The sequence below is a fragment of the Liolophura sinensis genome, chromosome 6 (genome assembly GCF_032854445.1).
Source record: "Liolophura sinensis isolate JHLJ2023 chromosome 6, CUHK_Ljap_v2, whole genome shotgun sequence".
Classification (NCBI taxonomy): Eukaryota; Metazoa; Mollusca; class Polyplacophora; order Chitonida; family Chitonidae; genus Liolophura; species Liolophura sinensis.
In genome coordinates this window covers 9,165,403-9,187,254 of record NC_088300.1, presented here as the reverse complement: position 1 = coordinate 9,187,254, position 21,852 = coordinate 9,165,403, and the positions used below count along the sequence as shown (strand labels likewise).

Here is a 21,852-nt window from a genome sequence, read left to right as displayed (position 1 = left end):
GGAGATATTAACTTAAATGGTAAGTAAATGGAACAAATTTTGATTTCAACGTTTAAACTACAGCTGTTAATTTTACAAAATGTATGATCACATTAAGTGAAGAAACTGCAAGTTTTCATTTCATTTCATGATGCACCCTTTTTCCAGCTTGTCTGGGTATGATTTTCACCAGGAGTGTGATGAGGGGCAGTAACGACATCTAATATTATATCATGGGCACTTTTTTCAGATTGATTCTGATTTTAACCAGGGTGTGTGATAAAGGGATTTAACCTCAAGTATTAGGCCATGATCCCCACCTTTTTCAGATTGTCTGGGTCTGACTTTAACCAGGAGGTGTGATAAAGGGATTTAACCTCAAGTATTAGGCCATGATCCCCACCTTTTTCAGATTGTCTGGGTCTGACTTTAACCAGGAGGTGTGATAAAGGGATTTAACCTCAAGTATTAGACCATGATCCCCACCTTTTTCAGATTGTCTGGGTCTGACTTTAACCAGGAGGTGTGATAAAGGGATTTAACCTCAAGTATTAGGCCATGATCCCCACCTTTTTCAGATTGTCTGGGTCTGACTTTAACCAGGAGGTGTGATAAAGGGATTTAACCTCAAGTATTAGGCCATGATCCCCACCTTTTTCAGATTGTCTGGGTCTGACTTTAACCAGGAGGTGTGATAAAGGGATTTAACCTCAAGTATTAGGCCATGATCCCCACCTTTTTCAGATTGTCTGGGTCTGACTTTAACCAGGAGGTGTGATAAAGGGATTTAACCTCAAGTATTAGGCCATGATCCCCACCTTTTTCAGATTGTCTGGGTCTGACTTTAACCAGGAGGTGTGATAAAGGGATTTAACCTCAAGTATTAGGCCATGATCCCCACCTTTTTCAGATTGTCTGGGTCTGACTTTAACCAGGAGGTGTGATAAAGGGATTTAACCTCAAGTATTAGACCATGATCCCCACCTTTTTCAGATTGTCTGGGTCTGACTTTAACCAGGAGGTGTGATAAAGGGATTTAACCTCAAGTATTAGGCCATGATCCCCACCTTTTTCAGATTGTCTGGGTCTGACTTTAACCAGGAGGTGTGATAAAGGGATTTAACCTCAAGTATTAGACCATGATCCCCACCTTTTTCAGATTGTCTGGATCTGACTTTAACCAGGAGGTGTGATAAAGGGATTTAACCTCAAGTATTAGGCCATGATCCCCACCTTTTTCAGATTGTCTGGATCTGACTTTAACCAGGAGGTGTGAGAAGAAGAGTAACTGGCTAGCAGGAATCCAATGTCTTCCTTCTGACTTGTCTCAAAGATGAACGATCTCTGCGGACAGCGGGAGTACGAGTCATCTTTCAGCTCAAACGTGATGTAGTTCTCATTTGGATCAACAGCGAAGGTTTCAATGTCACAATACTTAAAGTCATGGATGACACTCTTGTCCTTGGCCTTGATGAACTTTACCCCATCCATGTTGATGGCGAGGAGGGTGGACCCTTTGTGACCCCACATACCCTTGTGAGTGATAGGGAAGAAGGTACAGCCGTAGAGCGGGAACTGTTTGACACAGGTTAGGTACCAGACCTTAGCTTCCAGCTCTGTTTTACCGTTCGTGTAATTCTGAGGAGCACATAACACAACACATAGGTACACATACACAAGCTACAACTCTCCTGACAATTAACTAGATTTCTGAATAACCACATCTTGATATAAAAAAGACTTTGTAAAAACCAGTGAAAAATCATCACACCTCATCATACACTGTACACCGGACATCAAATAAATTTTGATTTTTGATTTTCATCCTGTATAAAAGACAATTTCACTGTAATATATGAGAAAGCCCCACATTCACTCACCAAGCACAAAATGCTTGTGGTTAGACTGAAAATGACTCCGTTGTTCAGAAGTGTAAGCATACAAGGGAACCAGCCTACTATAAATGTAACTCTAGACTACCTTACTATTTATTTATCTGATAGGTGTCTTACACCGTACTCAAGAATATTTCACTTATATGATGGCAGCCAGCATTATGGTGGGAGGAAACTGGACAGAGCCCGGTGGAAACACACAACAGTCCGCAGGTTGCTGAGACCTTCCCACATACGGCCGGAGACGAAGCCAGCATGAGCTGGACTTGAACTCACAGCAACCACATTGGCGAAGACTTCTGGATCATTACGCTGAGCTAGCGCGCTAACCAACTAAGCCACAGAGGTCCCCCACTGTTACTTAATGCCATACTCAAGAGTTTTTCAATTATATGATGGCAATCAGTTTTGTGGGTGGAAGAAACCAGAGTGCCTGGGATAAACCACTAAACTTTGGCAAGTTACTGACAAACTTTCTCACAAGTGATGTACAAATGTGCACGCCATACCGGTGGAGTTCAACAAGAAATCAGAGAGGGGGAATCTACAAATTCACTATAGACCCCGTGACAGCAATAAACTCTACAAGTGTCAGCTTGATAAGTGCAATAAGAATTATGAGGTTTAGAGTTGACAAACCTTGTGGGCATCCATGATTTCCTTGGGCCAGTTCTTGTTGCTACTGGACAAAAGTCTTTTACACAAATACTGGTTGACATCTGTGTACCTGGGAGCCAAAGAAGCAATCCTCACACAAATGTGACACAATATAAAACTCATTTCTTAGCGAATGAATCTATGTTTAATGTGATTTCAAGCATTGGGACAGTATGTATTCCCAGAATTTTCCCAGATCAAGTAGTGCATGCATCCAACTTTACTGATCCCACAGATCAGGTATTAACATCAGGACTGATTCACAGCTGCCATCAGAATAAACCCCAAGGGCTTGTTTTATGAGGCTTCTACAATTTTTGTCACGTACCCATGGTAATTTCTGTTCGTGCAGTGAACAGTTGAATGAAGTGGACAGCCCTGGGAACCACTATAATGACATTATCACAGTGTAATGCTCCATCAAGAAAAATTTACGTGCCCTTTATAGCACAGTTCTATTCACACAGTCCATGCTTGACACTGTTTGAGAAATGCATGATAAAAAGTGAATAACTAAAAATACTTCTGATTGGGTCATCAAAGTGATTTCAATGAGGTAGAAAACAGTTAAATTCACATATGAATGAGCTATTAAAGAGCAAATCTTTTTCAGGATGCAAAAAAAACCCCCTAAAAAAGTCAAACTTCAGTGGAACATGTTTGACTTCCCCCATTGGATTTTTCACCTACGTCCATTTGAAGGAGACACTGAACATGTATTTACAAATGGGGCATGTTTCGGTAACAGCGGTGATATACCTGGATTCCTTGCCCTCCTCATACGCCCCCAGAACCACCCTGGCCTGCAAACCCGCTAACTGAAGAGCCACCTTCTCAGACACAGAGAATTCATCCATCTGAAAACATACCACATACACAGTTATACCACATACTTGTGTACACATACACATTTATACCACATGCACATTTATACCACACATATGTGTACATGTACACATTTATACCACATACACATTTATACCACACACATGTGTACATGTACACATTTATACCACATACACATTCATATCACATACATATGCGTACATGTACACATTTATACCACATACACAGTTATACCACATACATGTGCACATGTACACATTTATACCACATACACATTTATACCACATACACATGTGTACATGTACACATTTATACCACATACACATTTATACCACACACGTGTACATGTACACATTTATACCACATACACATTTATATCACATACATATGTGTACATGCATATTACTTTACATCATATTTATTTATCTGTGTTTACGCCCTATTCAAGAATATTACGTTTGACTAAGAAACATCAAATAAGACGTTTACATGCAAATCACATACACATCTTTTCTGAAGTGTGTATTGTAAATCTTTATGACATTCAAAAGATTTTATTAAGAAATTTATCAATTCCTAAACATAAAACATAGTTTCTCACAACAGAGCAAAACTATGCCACACTGCACAGTAATACACCATATGGTAATGAGTGACAATCATACTGTGTTCTAATTCTATAGACATCTGGGCTGCTCTGTTTGAGCCAATAAACATGTAAATTTAACAGGAATACACAGATTCTCTTGTCTTAACATGGTTAATAATGAACAACATATTTACTTTTCTGCAAAGTTTGCAACTGTATCACACTGTCTGGCCACTGATTGTATGGTATCAACATGAAATTGTCACGCTCTACTGAATGTAAGCCACAGCCTATGTGTGAACAGTATCACACAGTACCTTTAGGTCATCGTTTTCAGTGTAATGGCCAATTTTGTTTGTTAGTAATCCCATAAGCAGATTAGTGGAGCTGTCCATACCGTGACAACTTTGTAGACAGCCTCTGAGAAGAGCAGATGATACTCCACAGGGTCGTTAGGAATATCATGAACATGACGGTACACTCGTTTGCGGAACACAAACCGAGCTTCTTCCGAATTGTTAGTAAGGGCCTTCCCAGACTTTCGAGAAATTGTGTCGTATTTGCTAAGAGTGTTGAAAGACCGGCGTTGCCTAAAACAAAATTTGGTAATCATACATGTACTTAGTGCAGAAACAAAATCATAACTCAGTATTATAACTGGTTACCATCATTTAAATCGCTTATATTGTGTCATTAGAGTTTACCTCAATGGAAGTTTTGAACCCAATTTATTTTTTTGTGGCTGCAGAAACTTTCAACCTTAAAACGGATAAAAAATTGACTGTAAGATGTGAAGTCTTTACACTCTTTAGTGTGACAGAATTAAAGTCAAAGAATATTTTTGTGAGTTCTTAATGTAAGAAATTAAGGAAGCGAAAAGAAAGCCAAATACACGAAGTCTGAAACTTTTAGCATGAATGAAAAGATTAATCTTACACGCATTTCTGATATCCAGTTACATTCCTGAAGGTCTCATAACTGGTCAGTACCAGTATTAGTCCTGGGCACTGCTGAATTTACAATTTTACGTTTATATTTTGTTGGAGCAGTTTGTCACACAGTGAAACCCTATGTAACACACTCAACTTTTGTTATGGGTTGTCTTTCACCTATCTTTCCCTTAAACGGAACAGCATATCAAAATTCACTTTCATAATATCCTCTAGTGCAATCATATAAGGACATGGGAAGCTCAGGGTATGTTCTTTTGACAGATTTCCTACATGTAACAAGCTTTTTATTCCATGGTTTCGATTTTTCAGAGGCACATTTTTTTTTTTCGATCTCGTGGAGAAATATCAAAGACACATGTTCTTTCCACTGAGTCAGATATTGCAAAGACTGAAAGAAGATGCCTCCGTGGGAACAGAAAAATTGGAGGACACAGTGATAATGAACAATCTGAATTCCTCTGCATCTATTTTGATTGAATTGTCCATTTTCCTCTAAGACTGGGAAAGGGTACGTCTGGCAGTAATGGGTACTTACTGTTCCCACTGGCTTAAAATATCAGCCAGATACTCGTAGCTGCGGATGAATCGTTCGTAGTCTGACGTTACCTGGAAGAAAAGAGACTGAAATCTATAGAGGCCAGCACAGGACACTGGTGGTGACATGTAACACAAACATGTCTCTGGCAAACCTATAAGGCCGTGAAAGCCTCTATTTGATCAGTGACGACCAGATATCTGACAAGGCCCGCCTGTGTGTGATGCATCTGATAGAGGAGGCCTTACGCAGCTTAGACTCAGCTATACACTGATGCCAGCTACAGTGCAATGTTCCAGGTTTCCATTGCACAAAGCCACGATTGACTTACAGACACATCCTGTTAAAAGCATACAAACCGCTGCATGTTTCACATGGTTGCTGAACAATAGGCTGTTATCAAGGATTATGTCATCACAGACATTCCTTCAATACTATTTTATTGATTTTAATATCAGTGGAAAAGATCAGAGGAAATGCATTCATGCAGCTCCTACAATTACCATTTAATTCTGTCCTGCTAATCCTATCATATTTCCTGTCATAAAGGAGTCTTGGGATTCAAAGAATTATTTCTCTTATCATTTGCAGCACAGACAATCAATGTTCAATTAAGATGAACATATTGAAAGCATAAAAGCCTGTTCTTCCATGTGATTAGACAAAGTAATGTAATCCAACCCATTTTATCGCCTCTTTGTAAATAGTAATAAAGTGTTTTACCCCTGCTGACATAACTCTGATGGGTTTCAATATCATTCTTGATAACATTTTTCCTTATTCTTTATCATCTCATGAATGTTTCACTTATATGTTAATAGTGACCACTTTCATGGGTGGAGAAAACGCAAGTGACTGAAGTAAACTGTAGACCTTTGGCAAGTAACTGACGAATTCTCAGACGTGTGACAAATGTCACAGTGGCGGAAGGCGAGTGGTTTCAAGCAAACTTTACACAGAAGCCAGCGCTTCTAGAGCATCTCTGGCTGCTTACTGCCACCAAGACCATGAAAGCAATGGTAGAAGAATTCATTCAGACCAGAGCTGACAGATTCTGTGCTCAGTAAACAAAGATGAACAGAGAAATGCTGTACAATGCTGTACAAGTTGCTGTACATTGATTTTCTCAAAATGTCTGAATGTAGAAATGAAAAGTAGAGTATTGTGGCAACTCCAATAAAAGATACAAGGCCATGCATGATTCAATACTTCTGTTTACTTAAACCATTTTCACAAAAACCATTTCCATTCTTCAAAATGGTTTAAATAAAACCGAAATACTGATCATGTATCGCCTTGTATCTATGGTTGGAGTTACCACAAAACCGTACTTTATGAAGCTTATCTGTGGAAATAGAAATATTTAGAAATGCAAATTTATATAGCTCTTTGCCTATGGGTAAATATTCATATGTATATTTGCCGTCCTGGGACTCCCAGCTGAACTACTACCGCAAATTTGCCGTCCTGGGACTCCCAGCTAAACTACTACCGCAAATTTGTCTTCCTGGGGCTCCCAGCTGAGCTACTACCGCAAATTTGCCGTCCTGGAACTCCCAGCTAAACTACTACCGCAAATTTGCCGTCCTGGGACTCCCAGCTAAACTACTACTGCAAATTTGCCATCTGGGAATCCCAGCTGAACTACTACCGCAAATTTGCCTTCCTGGGACACCCAGCTGAACTACTACTGCAAATTTGCCGTCCTGGGACTGCCAGCTGAACTACTATGGCATATTTGCTGTCCTGGGACTCCCAGCTGAAATACTACCGCAAATTTACCTTTCTGGGACTCCCAGCTGAACTACTACTGCAAATTTGCCTTCCTGGGACTCCCAGCTGAACTACTACTGCAAATTTGCCTTCCTGGGACTCCCAGCTGAACTACTACTGCAAATTTGCCTTCCTGGGACTCCCAGCTGAACTACTATGGCACATTTGCCGTCCTGGGACTCCCACCTGAACTACTACTGCAAATTTGCCGTCCTGGGTCTCCCAGCTGAACTACTACTGCAAATTTGCTGTCCTGGGACTCCCAGCTGAACTATTACTGCAAATTTGCCGTCCTGGGACTCCCAGCTGAACTACTACTGCAAATTGGATGACATACATAAATGTACAAGCTGTCTGCAGTATAATTATTTACATCACGACATTAATGCAGATAAAATATTAAAACCATAATAATGGTCTTTAATAATGGACAAATTATGGCCAAGCAATCAACAGTACATCACTACCCCTTGACCACCTGCCTATGTTCAGCTTCTCTTTGCTGTAATAGAGCCTTATTTGATTGGTGGTGATGGTGAGATGTTGACTCATATGACATAAGGCTTAGTGTCAATCTTCAGGAACCAGTTGTTCAAAACGTATTAAAAGTTAAGTCAGGCATAAATCGTAAAACCAGTCACATTCTAATACCAATTAAATGGCACTTAAGTTTAGACTGAAAACGATACCCAGCTTAAGTGATAATACACTTCTGAGCAACTGGTCCCCGAGAACTGCCTAATTTCCTCCACGGATTATACTGATCAAAGTCACATCAATAAAATCAAACAAATAAAAATGTATACTATCAAAATTGACCAAATACTATACCTCATATATCGCCCAGCCTTCCACAGACTTGAGTCCAATTTTAATGGCGACTTTCTCTAGAACATCAGCCATCGTATCACAGGGCAGCACGCTGACAGCTTTTGTCTTGCCATCCATGAAGTACACACGACTCACAATGGAAGTGTTGGTCTGCAACGCCTAGAACACCAATGGGTAACTTGTAACAGGACTTGTAACTTGTAACTACAAATACCTGGCTGTTATGTATTGAAACAGTCACCTATTTATTATTTGCATGTGAGAAAACCGGGAAATTTCCAAAATAGTACTGACGAAAGTCTTCACTTTCAAAATTAACATTTTAAGGCTTCAACAATGTAACAAGTTACATTTTCCACAATGTGATCATTATAGTGTGCCACATCAGCAAGCAATCTGTTTTCCAATGGTGTACAGCTTGCACTATTATTTACTCACTCAACCGTTAGCACAGTTGGTAGAGCATCCGCTTCGGGAGCGGTAGATGCAGGATCAGTCCTGGGTCGAGTCACACCTAAGACTTTAAAAGAGGAAGTTGTAACTTCCTCGCTTGGCATTCAGCATGAAGGGGATAGGGCAACGACTGGTTGACCCGTATCAGTATAATAGTTCGGGCGTACTTGCCTTCGATAAGTCATCTCAGTAAAGCAGCTCTAGATAAAAGAGCGGTGGAAATCCGTCCTGCGACACATCACATACACCCTAAGGATTCCTTTGTCGTCATATGACTTGTTGAGTACGGCATTAAACCCCAAGCAGTCACTCACTCACCATTTACTGACCCTGACTACTACATTACAGCAGACAATCACAAAGACATGGATGAAATACTGCCAATGTGGCAATGAAGCCTGAGTCACTTAAAGCAGATAACCAATGTGCTGTAGTGGCCAGCTAGCGTGTTCGCCTTGAATAGATGGGCAGTTTGCCTCCATCAACTTTCCATTGCATCTTCAACTTTTTGGTTGATAAATTCTTGCATGATACTAAGACATACTAAATAATTCTCAAAGACTTGTACTGTCATGAACTTCATAAACTCGCTAAAATTCTCAATACTTAAACATTGCTTTTCAGGCTTTTGATATCCAAAATTTCTTAAATCAGAAAGTTCTATAACTTTTTTCATGAAGACAAATCCATGGTCACAGATTTATGAATATTTTAATGGCTGAAGGAGCATCCACGGTCACACACTTGCCGGTATCTTAATGGCCGAAGACTCATACTTGGTCACGAACTTTCCAATATTTTAATGGCTGAAGACTCCTTGATCACAAACTTCCCTGTATTGGATTGGCTGAAATATCGACTTACCGATATTTCAATGGCTGAAGGCGGGCATTTTCGGGTCATCACCTTAGGAGTTCGTAGCTGTTTAAGACACTGTTTGGCATAATCTCCCACCCCGGCCACTTCAATGTGTTTCCATATGTAGTAACTCAAGTACTAAAAAAGTGCAGAAGCAAAAAAGCAAAAAATATGACTACATAATGGCGAAACATAATTCTATGGATTGCCTAAATGCAAAAGTTGGAATGTCAAAATGCGTAATATGTTCCTCAAGTTACACAGAAATACTCATAAGGATCAAACAGACTGCATATCAACTAATGGTGCAAGAAAGAGCAATGGGTTAGTTTTCAGTTTGAACTGTTTTATAGCTAAAGGTAAAAAAGTCTTAATGTATCATGAAAGCTGTCAAAACTGTTTGTCAACTATTTTTGACCACATTTATTGTAACATGTTGGTATGGAAACAGTTTCACAATAAGTGCACGTAATTAAGAGTAGATGAATGATGGAGAAAACAGAACATTTCTGACCTTCAAAAGTTTCGGGTGGAAAGAGGACAATGTGAAACAGGTGATCAGAAAATTAATGCCAACAATGGTTGTCTAACATTTCTGACAGGAGATATGTTACGGCAGATTGTTTTTAATAGCCGAAAGAGTCTGAATTTGAAACTCTGCGCCTGTTCACTTCAGAACACATTTTTTGACAAACAGAGATAAAATGGGCAAGAGTATACTGTCCTGTTTTCTGCTGGTAAACACGTGTTCTCACAGACTCGCCCTGCCATAAGAGGACATTATATGTACGCACGCCTTATGAATACTCCTCGTCATACAACTGAAAACTTGTTAATTACAATGTAAAACTACACACAAACATGTATTGAATACTCCATTTATTTTTTTCAGGTATTCTTAGCAACTTTAATAATGGTAAAATGAACAAAAGATATTATTGTAAATTATGTCAAGTCCCTGAAGTATGTAGAAACATTGTTGTCCTGACACATCCCATGTCTGTCGTCATTGTCAATGTATGTACCCAAAGTGAGGACGGTTCCAGCTACAAGCCCTCAGGGTAGCAGAGACTTGATATCATGCATAATATAGGGATGAACCCCCCAAGTTATGAGTTCCTACAGATAGAGTGCACTCATCCGCAGACGTGCCAGATTGATCCCCACTAGGCAAAACAAATGTCCAGGTTTTTCTGATCAATGAAATCAGAAGATGCTCCTAATGGGCCTCGCTCGTCCCTGATGGAGACAGCGAGCAAAAGAGCAGCAAGGATTCACGATCACATGCTTTGTTGGGTTTGAGACAGATTATAGCCAAATCGGATTCTCCCTTATCCATAGGTCCATAACATTGGCCTATTACAGCTGTCAGCCCCAAAAAACATGCACAACCATTTATCCTGAAGAATATCAGTGACCGAAATCTTGGCGTCAAGGAAATGTTCAAGGCATGCAGGAGCATTATTTTGAGTGCAAACTGCTGGAAGCCTAATCTTCATTCCCAGATGGCAAGCATTTTTGCTGTTTGAAACAGTTTGACAAAGCACCGGGGAATCACTGGATTTTTAATCTTAAAAAAATGGGGCTAATCAGACATTACAGAAGCAGGACCTCTGCCAGTAGTGCCTTTTAAGTATAATTAATCAACCTGTTCTACTTCCGACAATTAGCCTTGTCTTCCTTTAATAGTCAACATGCAGTGAGGAGTGCCAGGTAATAACAACGGTTGAAATTCACCTTTGGTCATGTTCCAATTGAAAACTAGGACCCCAAAGACTGGTGTAAGTACTGACAGACGGCCCAAGTTCATACATGTAAATGTGACATGCCATTAGAAACTTAATCATCCGAATTAAATATGAAATTTAGAGACCAAGATTTCTCAAGATTTTCTTTTCATATGTCACACTTTGAAATTTTTAGGCGTTAAGAAAAATTGCAATGAGCGAAAACAATTTGAGTCAATTTATCAATTGGGGCCTCTGTGGCCGAGGTGGTTAGCATGCCAATTTGGCACAAAGACTCAGAAACCTGTCACCAATGCGGTTGTTTCGATCTCAATCTGGTATCCTCTCCAGCAACCTACGCATGATCGTGGGGTTACCCTGGGCTCTGCCTAGTTTCTTCCCAACATAATGCTGGCCAACGTCGTATAAGTGAAATGTTCTTGAGTGCAGTGTAATTAATACCCATTAATTAAATAAATAAACCAATTTATCAACAAGAATTCATTAGAGGTAAGGCATATAACTTGTCAAAGTAAGTAACGTTTCAGATCACATCATAGTTTGTATTTTAACTGCAACTTCAGTCATTATATTTTCAAACCTTCAGTTTTAGAAAAAGTTTTACATATTTCATTGTTGTCTTCACTAATTCAAAGGAAACCAGAGAGAGTAGAAGAAACTGGTATTGGGAAACCACTGCAGGAGCACCTCAGTAAGTACCCAATTACTCTGAATGAGAGATTCTAATTGGCTGGAAGGTAGTGTACACTACCTTATTAAGCCCTTTACTGGGAGTGAAGGCGGCAGTACAGTGACAGAAGAGACACCATGCTCGTAACAGCCCGTCCTGTTCTGGACACTGATTGGTCTGTCTGATCAGCTGACAGAATATCTCATCCCGCAGTTCGATCCTCTCTATGCCACTCTTCAGAATGTACTGTATGGTATGTATCATCCCCTCTGGTCGCTGTTCTTCACGGATATACTTAGTCAACTCCTGAAATGTCAGAGGTCAAATATCAGCAAGGTCTGGAGTCAAATCAGAAAAAAGTTCAGGGGTCAAAATCAGAAGAAATTCATGGGTCAGGAAATTTACAGATTAAATAGATTAAATAAAGTTCAGAGGTCAAATATGACAAAGATCAAATCACAAATAAAATCAAGTAAGAGTCTTAAAGAACAGCCAATTATTTAGTCTGGCAAAGGCTAGGATATATACATGTACTAATAAGGTAACTTAAGTATTTGAATTCTAATGTATACACACGGCTAATGTCTATAAATACATTATGTGAGTAAATTATAACATATACGAGAAACTCCAAACAAAAAAAAAAAAAAAAACAAATGTGTATTTGTCTCTACACACTGGGGAAACATATGTATTTTATGCTCATTTCTTTTCCCCACCATTTCCACCAAAGTTAAGAGATCATAACTTTCCATCCACAGACAAGATAATGTAAACAGGTTGTAATATCATGTAGCAAAAGATGGTGATTAGTACTGCATGTACTACTAGTGTATTGTGTACTATAAAGCTGGATGTAGTAGGCTGGCCTACCATCTAGTGTGTGGATATAACCCCCACCCCCCAAACGCTTTGCTCACAGCATCAGTCAGCCACACATGATCAATAGCTGGGGGAGTATATCAAGCCTTATTACCTGGTCTACTGCCAGCAGAAATGTTAAGACCTCATGATTTACACATTAAGCCCCATCATTGACACCATCATCTTTCAGTCCTGATTGCCTGTCCCTTAGGGCTTGAAGCCTATCTCCATATCGCCCTGATATTTTATTGCTTTCCTCCATTCACTGGCACGCAATTTACAGGATCTCCGAGCATCTGACAGAATTGTCCGCAGCCGTAGGCTTGTGAGCAAGTCTAAGCAGATTTAGTAATAGCGCTGATCTATTTTACACCATGTACAATCGCATAATCAGACACAAGCAAAAGTGTACACAATAAATCTGTGACATAAATGCATGCTTTTAGCATGAATCTTCCAATGATATGGATTTCTGGTTTTTGCTTAAAATCTACTTAATGCATGTCTGTTTAGTTTGTGCAAATAATCTATCAGATACAAAGATGTATAATTAATGCTCATAATCTACCAATTACATGAATTTCTGCTATGTGCCCAAAATCTACTAAATGCATGTCACTTTAGTTTGTGCCCAAAATCTATCAATTACATAGATTTCTGCTTTATGCCCAAAATCTGCTAAATGCATGTCTGCTTAGTTTGTACCCATAATTTATAAATAACAAAGATGTATAGTTAATGTCTTGTAATCTACCAATTACTTTCCTGTTTAGTTTCTGTCCAAAACCTATCATTTACAAGAAAGTCTAGTTTATGTTCTAACTTCTCCAATTATTTAAGACCATTAATTATCACATTAAGAGCTTCTTATTAACAAATGCACACAGAGCTGTCTACCAAAACAGTGTAATAAGCTGGCAGTTTTATAGCCATGCATGTAGTTGGCAAGGTCAAAATACAACCTGGAGAAGGTCATGAGTTCAGCTCTGTATTGCTCCGGGTATTTCCCTTCACCATAATATTGGCTGTCATCGTCGTGTAAGTGAAATATTCTTCGGCACAGTGTAAAATTCCAGTCAAATATATAAATAACTACAGCCATACAAAATTCTGTGTTCCAGGATGTCCTCTTTGTACGTGTAGGTACAAAGCAATCGTGGTCAAATTTGACAGAATTCCATCACACCATACAATTACACTTTTCAACAAAGTATCAATAGCAAGATCAATGCATATTGGTTTTGTGAGGTCCCGTTATCAAATCAAAATACTACACAACTTAAACCTGACAGGAAAAAAATCTATGTATAACGTAACACCTCAACTTCGTAATTTGTAAATTACATGCTACTGCAATGTGTGTCTAATTTACCAATTCTCAGACTTGCCCCAATCCTGCTTGCTACTTTGTTGTCTCTCTTATTTTTCTGGCACGCTATTCCCAGAGATTGGTATGTAAGTAACACGCAGCCTATTAACACCCAGACAGTGGGAATCTTCATATCATTTAGTCTGGCATACACACATACTGTAACCACTTGGCCTTACGACATGTTAATGTAGGGTATATTTAGGCAGATTTTAGCACCACTGACTGTCCAGACTGATAAAATCATGCTCATCCCTGCCAAAGACAGACTGAAACCTGCACAAACGCCATACACACAAGTATGCCTCACAAGGCATCAGTAAATGATATAAATCTCATCTTTGGTTTCGTCACTGTACGTGTTCCATGTATGCACATGTGACATTTTATATCTTATATCAGACCGTAATGTTGATTTGATCAATCTCACTCTGTAAATCTCATTAAATAAGCTAATCAAACAGATGTTAACAAGCAATGTGTTACTTAATCTGCACATTAGGATTTATTAATGTGAACATAATCTGCTGATTTATGATATCCCCTCTTGTTTAATGAAGTATACACCAACTTTATTTAATTGGGAGAGAAGATTAGAGCTGGTTAGCACTGGACATATAAAAGATGAGAAATAGGCTTTGTCTTCTCCACCCTATTAAAAAACTATGACACACTATACATATGTGAAATATATGTACTGAAAAGAAAGGATTAAATTTATGTTTATAGGTAAGATGTTAAACTTCATTCTCAACTTGTGGTCAACTTGTAACTTCACAAACAAGTCACACTAGCTTTTGTTTTTTCCCACTGCTTGAAAACAAATATATATATATAAGTTTTAACACCTTTTCCTGAATTATTTTCCCCTTAACACTCAACATATTAGGTTAGCAAATTCATGAATTACTAAAAAAATTAATAATCAGAAAGTAGCCTACCTTAAATATTTATTTGATTGGAGTTTAACGCTAATCAAGAATATTTTACTTCCAAGGTGGTGGCCAGCATTATGGTGGGCGTCGCTTACCTTAAATATATTGCAGGCCAGTTGTATGTTGTCTATGTCATGTAGCCGTATATGAGAGGTAGGAATGACTCCACTCTTGTTGTACTGTAGCATTTCCTCCTTCCTCATCACATCCTACAGTGAACAATGGACATTATAAACATCAGGAAACTTTAACCGTGAACCCATATAAAGGTTTTTACCACAGTCAGACATTTACCATCATGATAACAAATGGAACTGATATAGCAAGCACTGGTTTTTACTGAAAGCAATCTATTTGAAGTCTAAAAACTATTCAGCAATGGGAACAGTAAATATAGAGTCACATTAGACTAATGGATTAAGGTTTAACAACTGAACCAAGAATACTTCATTTGCACACATCTATAACAGCGACTAATTTCAAGCGCAAATTGGATTGGCTTGATTGGCTAATAACCATACTCAAGAACAGTTCATTTCCACTGCAGTGGTCAATGTCATGCAGGGAGGAACCCAAGGTCAGTGCCCAGAGGAAACCACTAATCACCTTCAAAAATGTCACTCACAGACTTTCACTGGCTGAGTTAAGTTAATGTTTATGCCATATCTCCAATGAACTTCATGCAAGAACATTCCTACAATTGCTTTCAACTGAACCAACAAAGTGGTGTCCAAGCTACCGAAAGACAATTCCCTAAAATAAATACTCGGTCACAGCCTGCACAGAACTCCTACTTTGGAACAATCAATGCTTCACAGTGTGTGCTCGTTTTGGTGCCTTAAAAGAACAAATAATCACGTAAATTAACATGAACTTGATATAACTTAATATATATATACTTCCAAATTACTTGATTCTGAGCTTGGGAGTGCAGCATGTACAGTGTATGTTACAGTTTGCACTCAAGTACCTCTTTATCACATTTGCTCCCTGCTTAGTCACAAACACTCTAGAGGTAACAGAGCAAGGAGACCCAACACAATTATAACAGGGGTGGTTCGGCCACAGAATGAACAATTGATTTACTTATTTGGCATAAAGTGTTTAATACCGCACTCAAGAATGTTTCACGTACATGTATATACATGATGGTGGTTAGGTATATGTGTGGAGGAAACCAGAGTGCCAGGAGTAAACAGATGCCTCCCCCCCCTACCCCCCCCCCCCCCCCCCCCCCGCAGCCAATTAAGCTACACCTTTATTCAAGTCTGAAACCTCGATGGTCAGGGGTTGGTATGCTACAGTCAGACAAGTGATTTAGCTGAGTAGGCAAGGGCCTCCATGGAGACTTCAGACCTAGTTGTAATGACTCAGTGTATGAAGGCTTTACTGAATGACCTCTCTCCCATAGATCCAAAGTTCTCCTATAGTCAGTGCAACTCTGCACAAGCATGGCAAAAAAAAGTTATGTTGCGTCCAAATTGAGATGTAAACATGATGTATTTAAACAGAGATGGAGCAACTGACAGGCCTATTGATTTATGTTAGAAGTTCAGACTGCCATATTCCTGCACACAGCTGCATCTTCCACAGCAGCCTACCAAACATCTTCAGGATGAATCTTGAGGACTATATCCTAACTATAATGTCAAAATAGAGTTTCCTTCCACTGGCTAATACTGGGGCTGAAATGTTTGACCAAATGTTGCTAATTCATTTGAAAAAGGCTTGCTTTTGGGGCAAACAAGAATGAACTAATTATCACGAGTGAAAACAGCTTTACAGCAGTTTCTGACCTCCTTAAAAACTGTTCTTCCTTCCCCTTCCCTCGGAATTCTGGTACATTATAAGTCTGATAAAGTCCATCTACAGAAATGCCCAGAGAAGTTTTAATTCCTAAAAACATTTATACCCCCACTGTTATGCATCCAAACTATTGAATCAAGTTTTATTACAGATAATAGGTAATTTAAATGAAATATCATGGTTTACCTACAAAAAAATTGGTCTCCATACGTTTTTTTTTTTTCATCCACAGGTTTGAAAACTATCATCTTTTTGATTTCTATTTACAAGAATATTTCTTAACCATGTCTGCTATCAGAATATTTAATCTATACCTGTTTAATGGTCCTGTTATAAACTAAAATGTTGAAGAAATTAATCATTTAGATTTGTCAAATCTGTATTTTAATCCAATTATTGGCAGGAGATACTAGTGTCTGTTTCTATATAAAACCTAGAACAAAGAAAAATTCTTGTAATGTAACGAATGGACATTTTCCCCCCGACAGGCTAGACAAGGTACAAAGAACACCGGATATTTTACAGACCTCTCTTTAATGGGATTTATCCCTCTGGAGATTCCCCCTGTTAAGATAATCATAAAGACACATTTTTGAAGAACTAGCTATGGACTAACAGTGAATATTTCTTCAGTCATGGTGATGGCATCAGACACTTACCAAATCCCACTGTGGAAGTTAATCTTTGCCCAAATTGCCTCATAGTGTGGAAAATGGCATGGGTAATAGAAGGCTTTATCTACTGTATTATTGTCAAATATTCTTGGGTATTTAAGTTCATTCTCTAAAGTGCCAACTTCATTATGGGATAACTACTTCACAGTTTAATCAGAAAGCATGGCTCTGCAGGATGGACAGCTTCTTGGGGAAATCAATAGAACAGTGGCTATTCCTGCCGTCAATATGGACGTCCACGTCAATCAACTTTTCACTATCCACCTAGGCAAGACCTCTCTTGGGAAGGAGGGGGTGAAAGTGGCATAAGACATTCAGACTGAGTTAAATCCCTACAGTATCACCAACTGTAAAACAAGTACTTTCACCAGGCTACGGCAGTGCATTTGTCATTCCATGGGCTTTCACAGACAGTTTATTCAAATGAAATGTTACTCATCTGTCTATAATTCTGTATTCATTCAGAACATATGAACATACTATTGGCACAGGGTTCTAAATATATTAGCCTGTCAAGGGTTGATGTCCACATTTAGATTCATCAGGGAATAACAGGGTATGAAATACAACACTATACCATTAACACCCAAGCCACAAGATGTAATTCCCACTGCACTATGGGAAGAAAAACTTTGGCAATACATTTGGAATTGGCAGACAGGAAAAAAGCAGGCTTGAGGGTTATATATACTATATTAAACACTACCCCATGCATCTTTGCGCTGAGGGCTTGCAGTATTTCTCTCAGCATCAAATCTGTCACTGCCATCTGTGGCTTTGAGCAGGAATCTTGATCACAGTTCAAACTGTGGCCTTTTAATATGCAATATGGGTGCACATGTGGTGTCTTATGCCGAGTTTTCACTAGGTTTGCTGTAAGAATTGTCTGCTGACAATATCCCAGATGACAACATTTTCACATTTTGGGGGTACTCTAAAAAGCATACAGCATATTCTAAACATGCCGCTATTCTGCTAGATCAAGCTCTGATTATACAAATGTGACAAAGAAACAGACGTGCCCCTATTGTGGATATTGTACAACACCAAAAGTTCTAGTGTACAATTTGCAGTTCTATTGTGCAGTTTACAGTTCTGTTGTACAGTTTGCAGTCCTACTGTACAGTTTGCAGTTCTATTGTACAGTTTGCAGTTCTATTGTACAGTTTGCAGTTCTAGTGTACAGATTGCAGTTCTAGTGTACAGATTATAGTTCTATTGCACAGTTTGCAGTTCTACTGTACAGTTTGCAGTTCTATTGTACACATTCTCGATCATGTCAACTCTTACTGCCCTTCCTTAATTTTTGAGATGTGCCAATGAGGAAGCAATTTGAAGAAAATTGAAAATCTTTCATATCTACAGGTATATATAATGGTCAAAACCAGCCATTCCTTCATTTTTTTATCCCGCTTTTTAAACATGTAATATGTACTAAGCCCTTGATACAACCATATTATAAATCACTACTTGGTATATTACAGCTTACTGATCACCTGTTGTAGAAACTGACAACTTAGTACAACAAAGGCATGTTCTTTTCACACAAGCCCATAGCCACATATCATCTTTGTTCCTGTAAGATGAAATATGATTCACCATATAAACAGAAGAACCTGGGTAATGTTTTTCCAGGCCATCAACCTAACAAACCTAATTCTCCTAATTTTTGGGGACATGTGATCTACTCTTTTTAGCCAATATACATGTAACTGAAGCAGGAATATTTAGTTTCTTTTTTATTCACATGGGTAGTCCATCTAATGAAAATATTTATATCTTTACTTAAAAAAAAAAAAAAAAAAAAAACAGAGAGAGATGTAATTTTTTGCTTTTGGCACTACTAATATCTCCTAAAAATCAGCAAACTAAGGGTAATCAATCTACACAGCTGATCCATGGAAACACTGACATGGTTCCAGTCTCCAGAATGGTTAATAACCACCCTAATCCCACAGAGCTGGGTTCACCACACCAGCGACAAATAAAGAAGCCAGTAACACATCATGAAACAACACCCTGACAAATCACTGGCAAAGGGCTCACTCGGTGAAACACAACAGTAGGACATAAATTTATAGCCAGGGCATGGCAAGTGAACAAAAAAAGTGAACAAAAACTCTCCTGCATCAAAAAAATTACATGACATGTTTAAAAAAACATCCAGAAAAGCAAGAGCATATAAGCTATACCAAACATCATACACCATATTCTAAACATCATATTCTAAACACTACACAACATATTCTAAAATCTGCTTTTTTTCAACTTTCATCCACTGAACAAGAAATGCAACAAAAAGTTTTTAACAAGGAGCGTCCGTTTATGATCACAAAAGAAAATGAACAGAAATACCACAGCATTAATCTGGACCCTGTACAAATGGACAATTTTTTGTTACTGCCTGACAGTTGGATTTTGCTCCTCAACCATGAAATTGTTGCTTGAAATTACATTCTAATTCACTTTTGTAAAGTGTGTACATGGGGAATTCTGATTTTAGCCAAGATGATTACACTGGCAAACTAGACATCGTTTTCACAACAAATGTTTGAGTGAAAGACTTCCCAGGTAACAGAACTCTGGAGTACAGTACAATTCAATGCAGTATTACATGAAGAAACATTCAGGTATAAGAGGGGCATGGCTGCATTTTGATTAATTTATTCATTCATTTAATTGATGTTTTACGCCGTACTCAAAAATATTTCACTTATACGACGGCGGCCATGATTATGGTGGGAGGGATCTGAGCAGAGCGTGGAAGGAAACCCACAACCATTCTAACACTGCTCACAGGCCATTCCACATATGACCAGAGATGAAGCCAGCCAGGGACATGAACTCATAGCAACCACACAGGTGAGTCTCCTAGGTCATTGTGCTTTACTAGCATACTAACTACTTGGCCACAGAGGCTTCCCTTCCCTCTATTTGGTCTAAGACACAATGGGTATAGCTTCATTCGAATTAAACAGCTGAAAATATTCATCAATATCGGCAATCTTGGTATTTGCTGAATCCAGAGCTTCAATCAAAAACCCAATATTAGAAAACTGAGAAAATACACTGACAGAATAGTTTGATGGCAGTAGCTCTGTGGATATGACCAGATGTACCTGCTAGCATCTCAACACATGCATGGCAACCCGTGTCATATCATGCATTTGTCAGGCGTTAGTTAATAGCATTAGTCTACTTCATATCGTATTAACCTGATTCTGTCTCCTGTCAGAGGTGTTAAAACCATGCTGAAATGAAGAAGAGGAGGATAAGTAACCTCACAGTGTTTGCCTCCTGTCACAGGTGTTAAAATCATGCTAGGTTGGAGAAGAGGGGGAAAAGTAGCCTCACAGTCTTGTCAGAGGTGTTAAAATCATGCTAGGTTGGAGAAGAGGGGGAAAAGTAGCCTCACAGTCTTGTCAGAGGTGTTAAAATCATGCTAGGTTGGAGCCTCACAGTCTCGTCAGAGGTGTTAAAATCCCGCTGGACTGAAGAAGAGGGGATAAGTGGCCTCAGGGTCTGTCTCCTGTCAGAGGTGTTAAAATCATGCTGGGTTGAGGGAGACGGGATAAGTGGCTTCAGGGTCTGTCTCCTGTCAGAGGTGTTAAAATCATGCTAGGTTGGAGAAGAGGGGGAAAAGTAGCCTCACAGTCTCATCAGAGGTGTTAAAATCCTGCTGGACTGAAGAAGAGGGGGTACGTAACCTCAATATCTGTTTCCTATCAGAGGTGTTAAAATCACACTGAACTAAGAAGAGGGGAATAATTAGCCTCACAGAGTCTGTCTCCTGTCACAGGTGTTAAAATCATGCTGGGTTGGAGAAGAAGGGATAAGTGGCCTCAGGGTCTGTCTCCTGTCAGAGGTGTTAAAATCAGGCTGGGTTGAGGGAGAGGAGGTAAGTGGCCTCATGGTGTTTCCTGTCAGAGGTGTTAAAATCAGGCTGGGTTGAGGGAGAGGGGATAAGTGGCCTCATGGTGTTTCCTGTCAGAGGTGTTAAAATCAGGCTGGGTTGAGGGAGAGGGGATAAGTGGCCTCATGGTGTTTCCTGTCAGAGGTGTTAAAATCATGCTGGGTTGAGGGAGAGGGGATAAGTGGCCTCAGGGTCTGTCTTATGTCAGAGGTGTTAAAATCATGCTGGGTTGAGGAGAGGGGATAAGTGGCCTCATGGTGTTTCCTGTCAGAGGTGTTAAAATCAGGCTGGGTTGAGGAGAGGGGATAAGTGGCCTCATGGTGTTTCCTGTCAGAGGTGTTAAAATCAGGCTGGGTTGAGGGAGAGGGGATAAGTGGCCTCATGGTGTTTCCTGTCAGAGGTGTTAAAATCAGGCTGGGTTGAGGGAGAGGGGATAAGTGGCCTCATGGTGTTTCCTGTCAGAGGTGTTAAAGTCATGCTGGGTTGAGGGAGAGGGGATAAGTG

General features: G+C 39.3%; 1 protein-coding gene across 1 annotated transcript in view; it reads right to left on the bottom strand.

The window, feature by feature from the left end:
- LOC135467698 (unconventional myosin-X-like) overlaps positions 1 to 21,852 on the bottom strand; it is a 110,744-nt gene that overhangs the window by 12,397 nt on the left and 76,495 nt on the right. Inside the window, 9 exon segments of the mRNA XM_064745509.1 lie at positions 1,213 to 1,617; positions 2,514 to 2,601; positions 3,291 to 3,388; positions 4,364 to 4,556; positions 5,455 to 5,525; positions 8,059 to 8,217; positions 9,376 to 9,507; positions 11,869 to 12,093; positions 15,051 to 15,164. Coding sequence (XP_064601579.1) covers positions 1,213 to 1,617; positions 2,514 to 2,601; positions 3,291 to 3,388; positions 4,364 to 4,556; positions 5,455 to 5,525; positions 8,059 to 8,217; positions 9,376 to 9,507; positions 11,869 to 12,093; positions 15,051 to 15,164 — 1,485 coding nt within the window.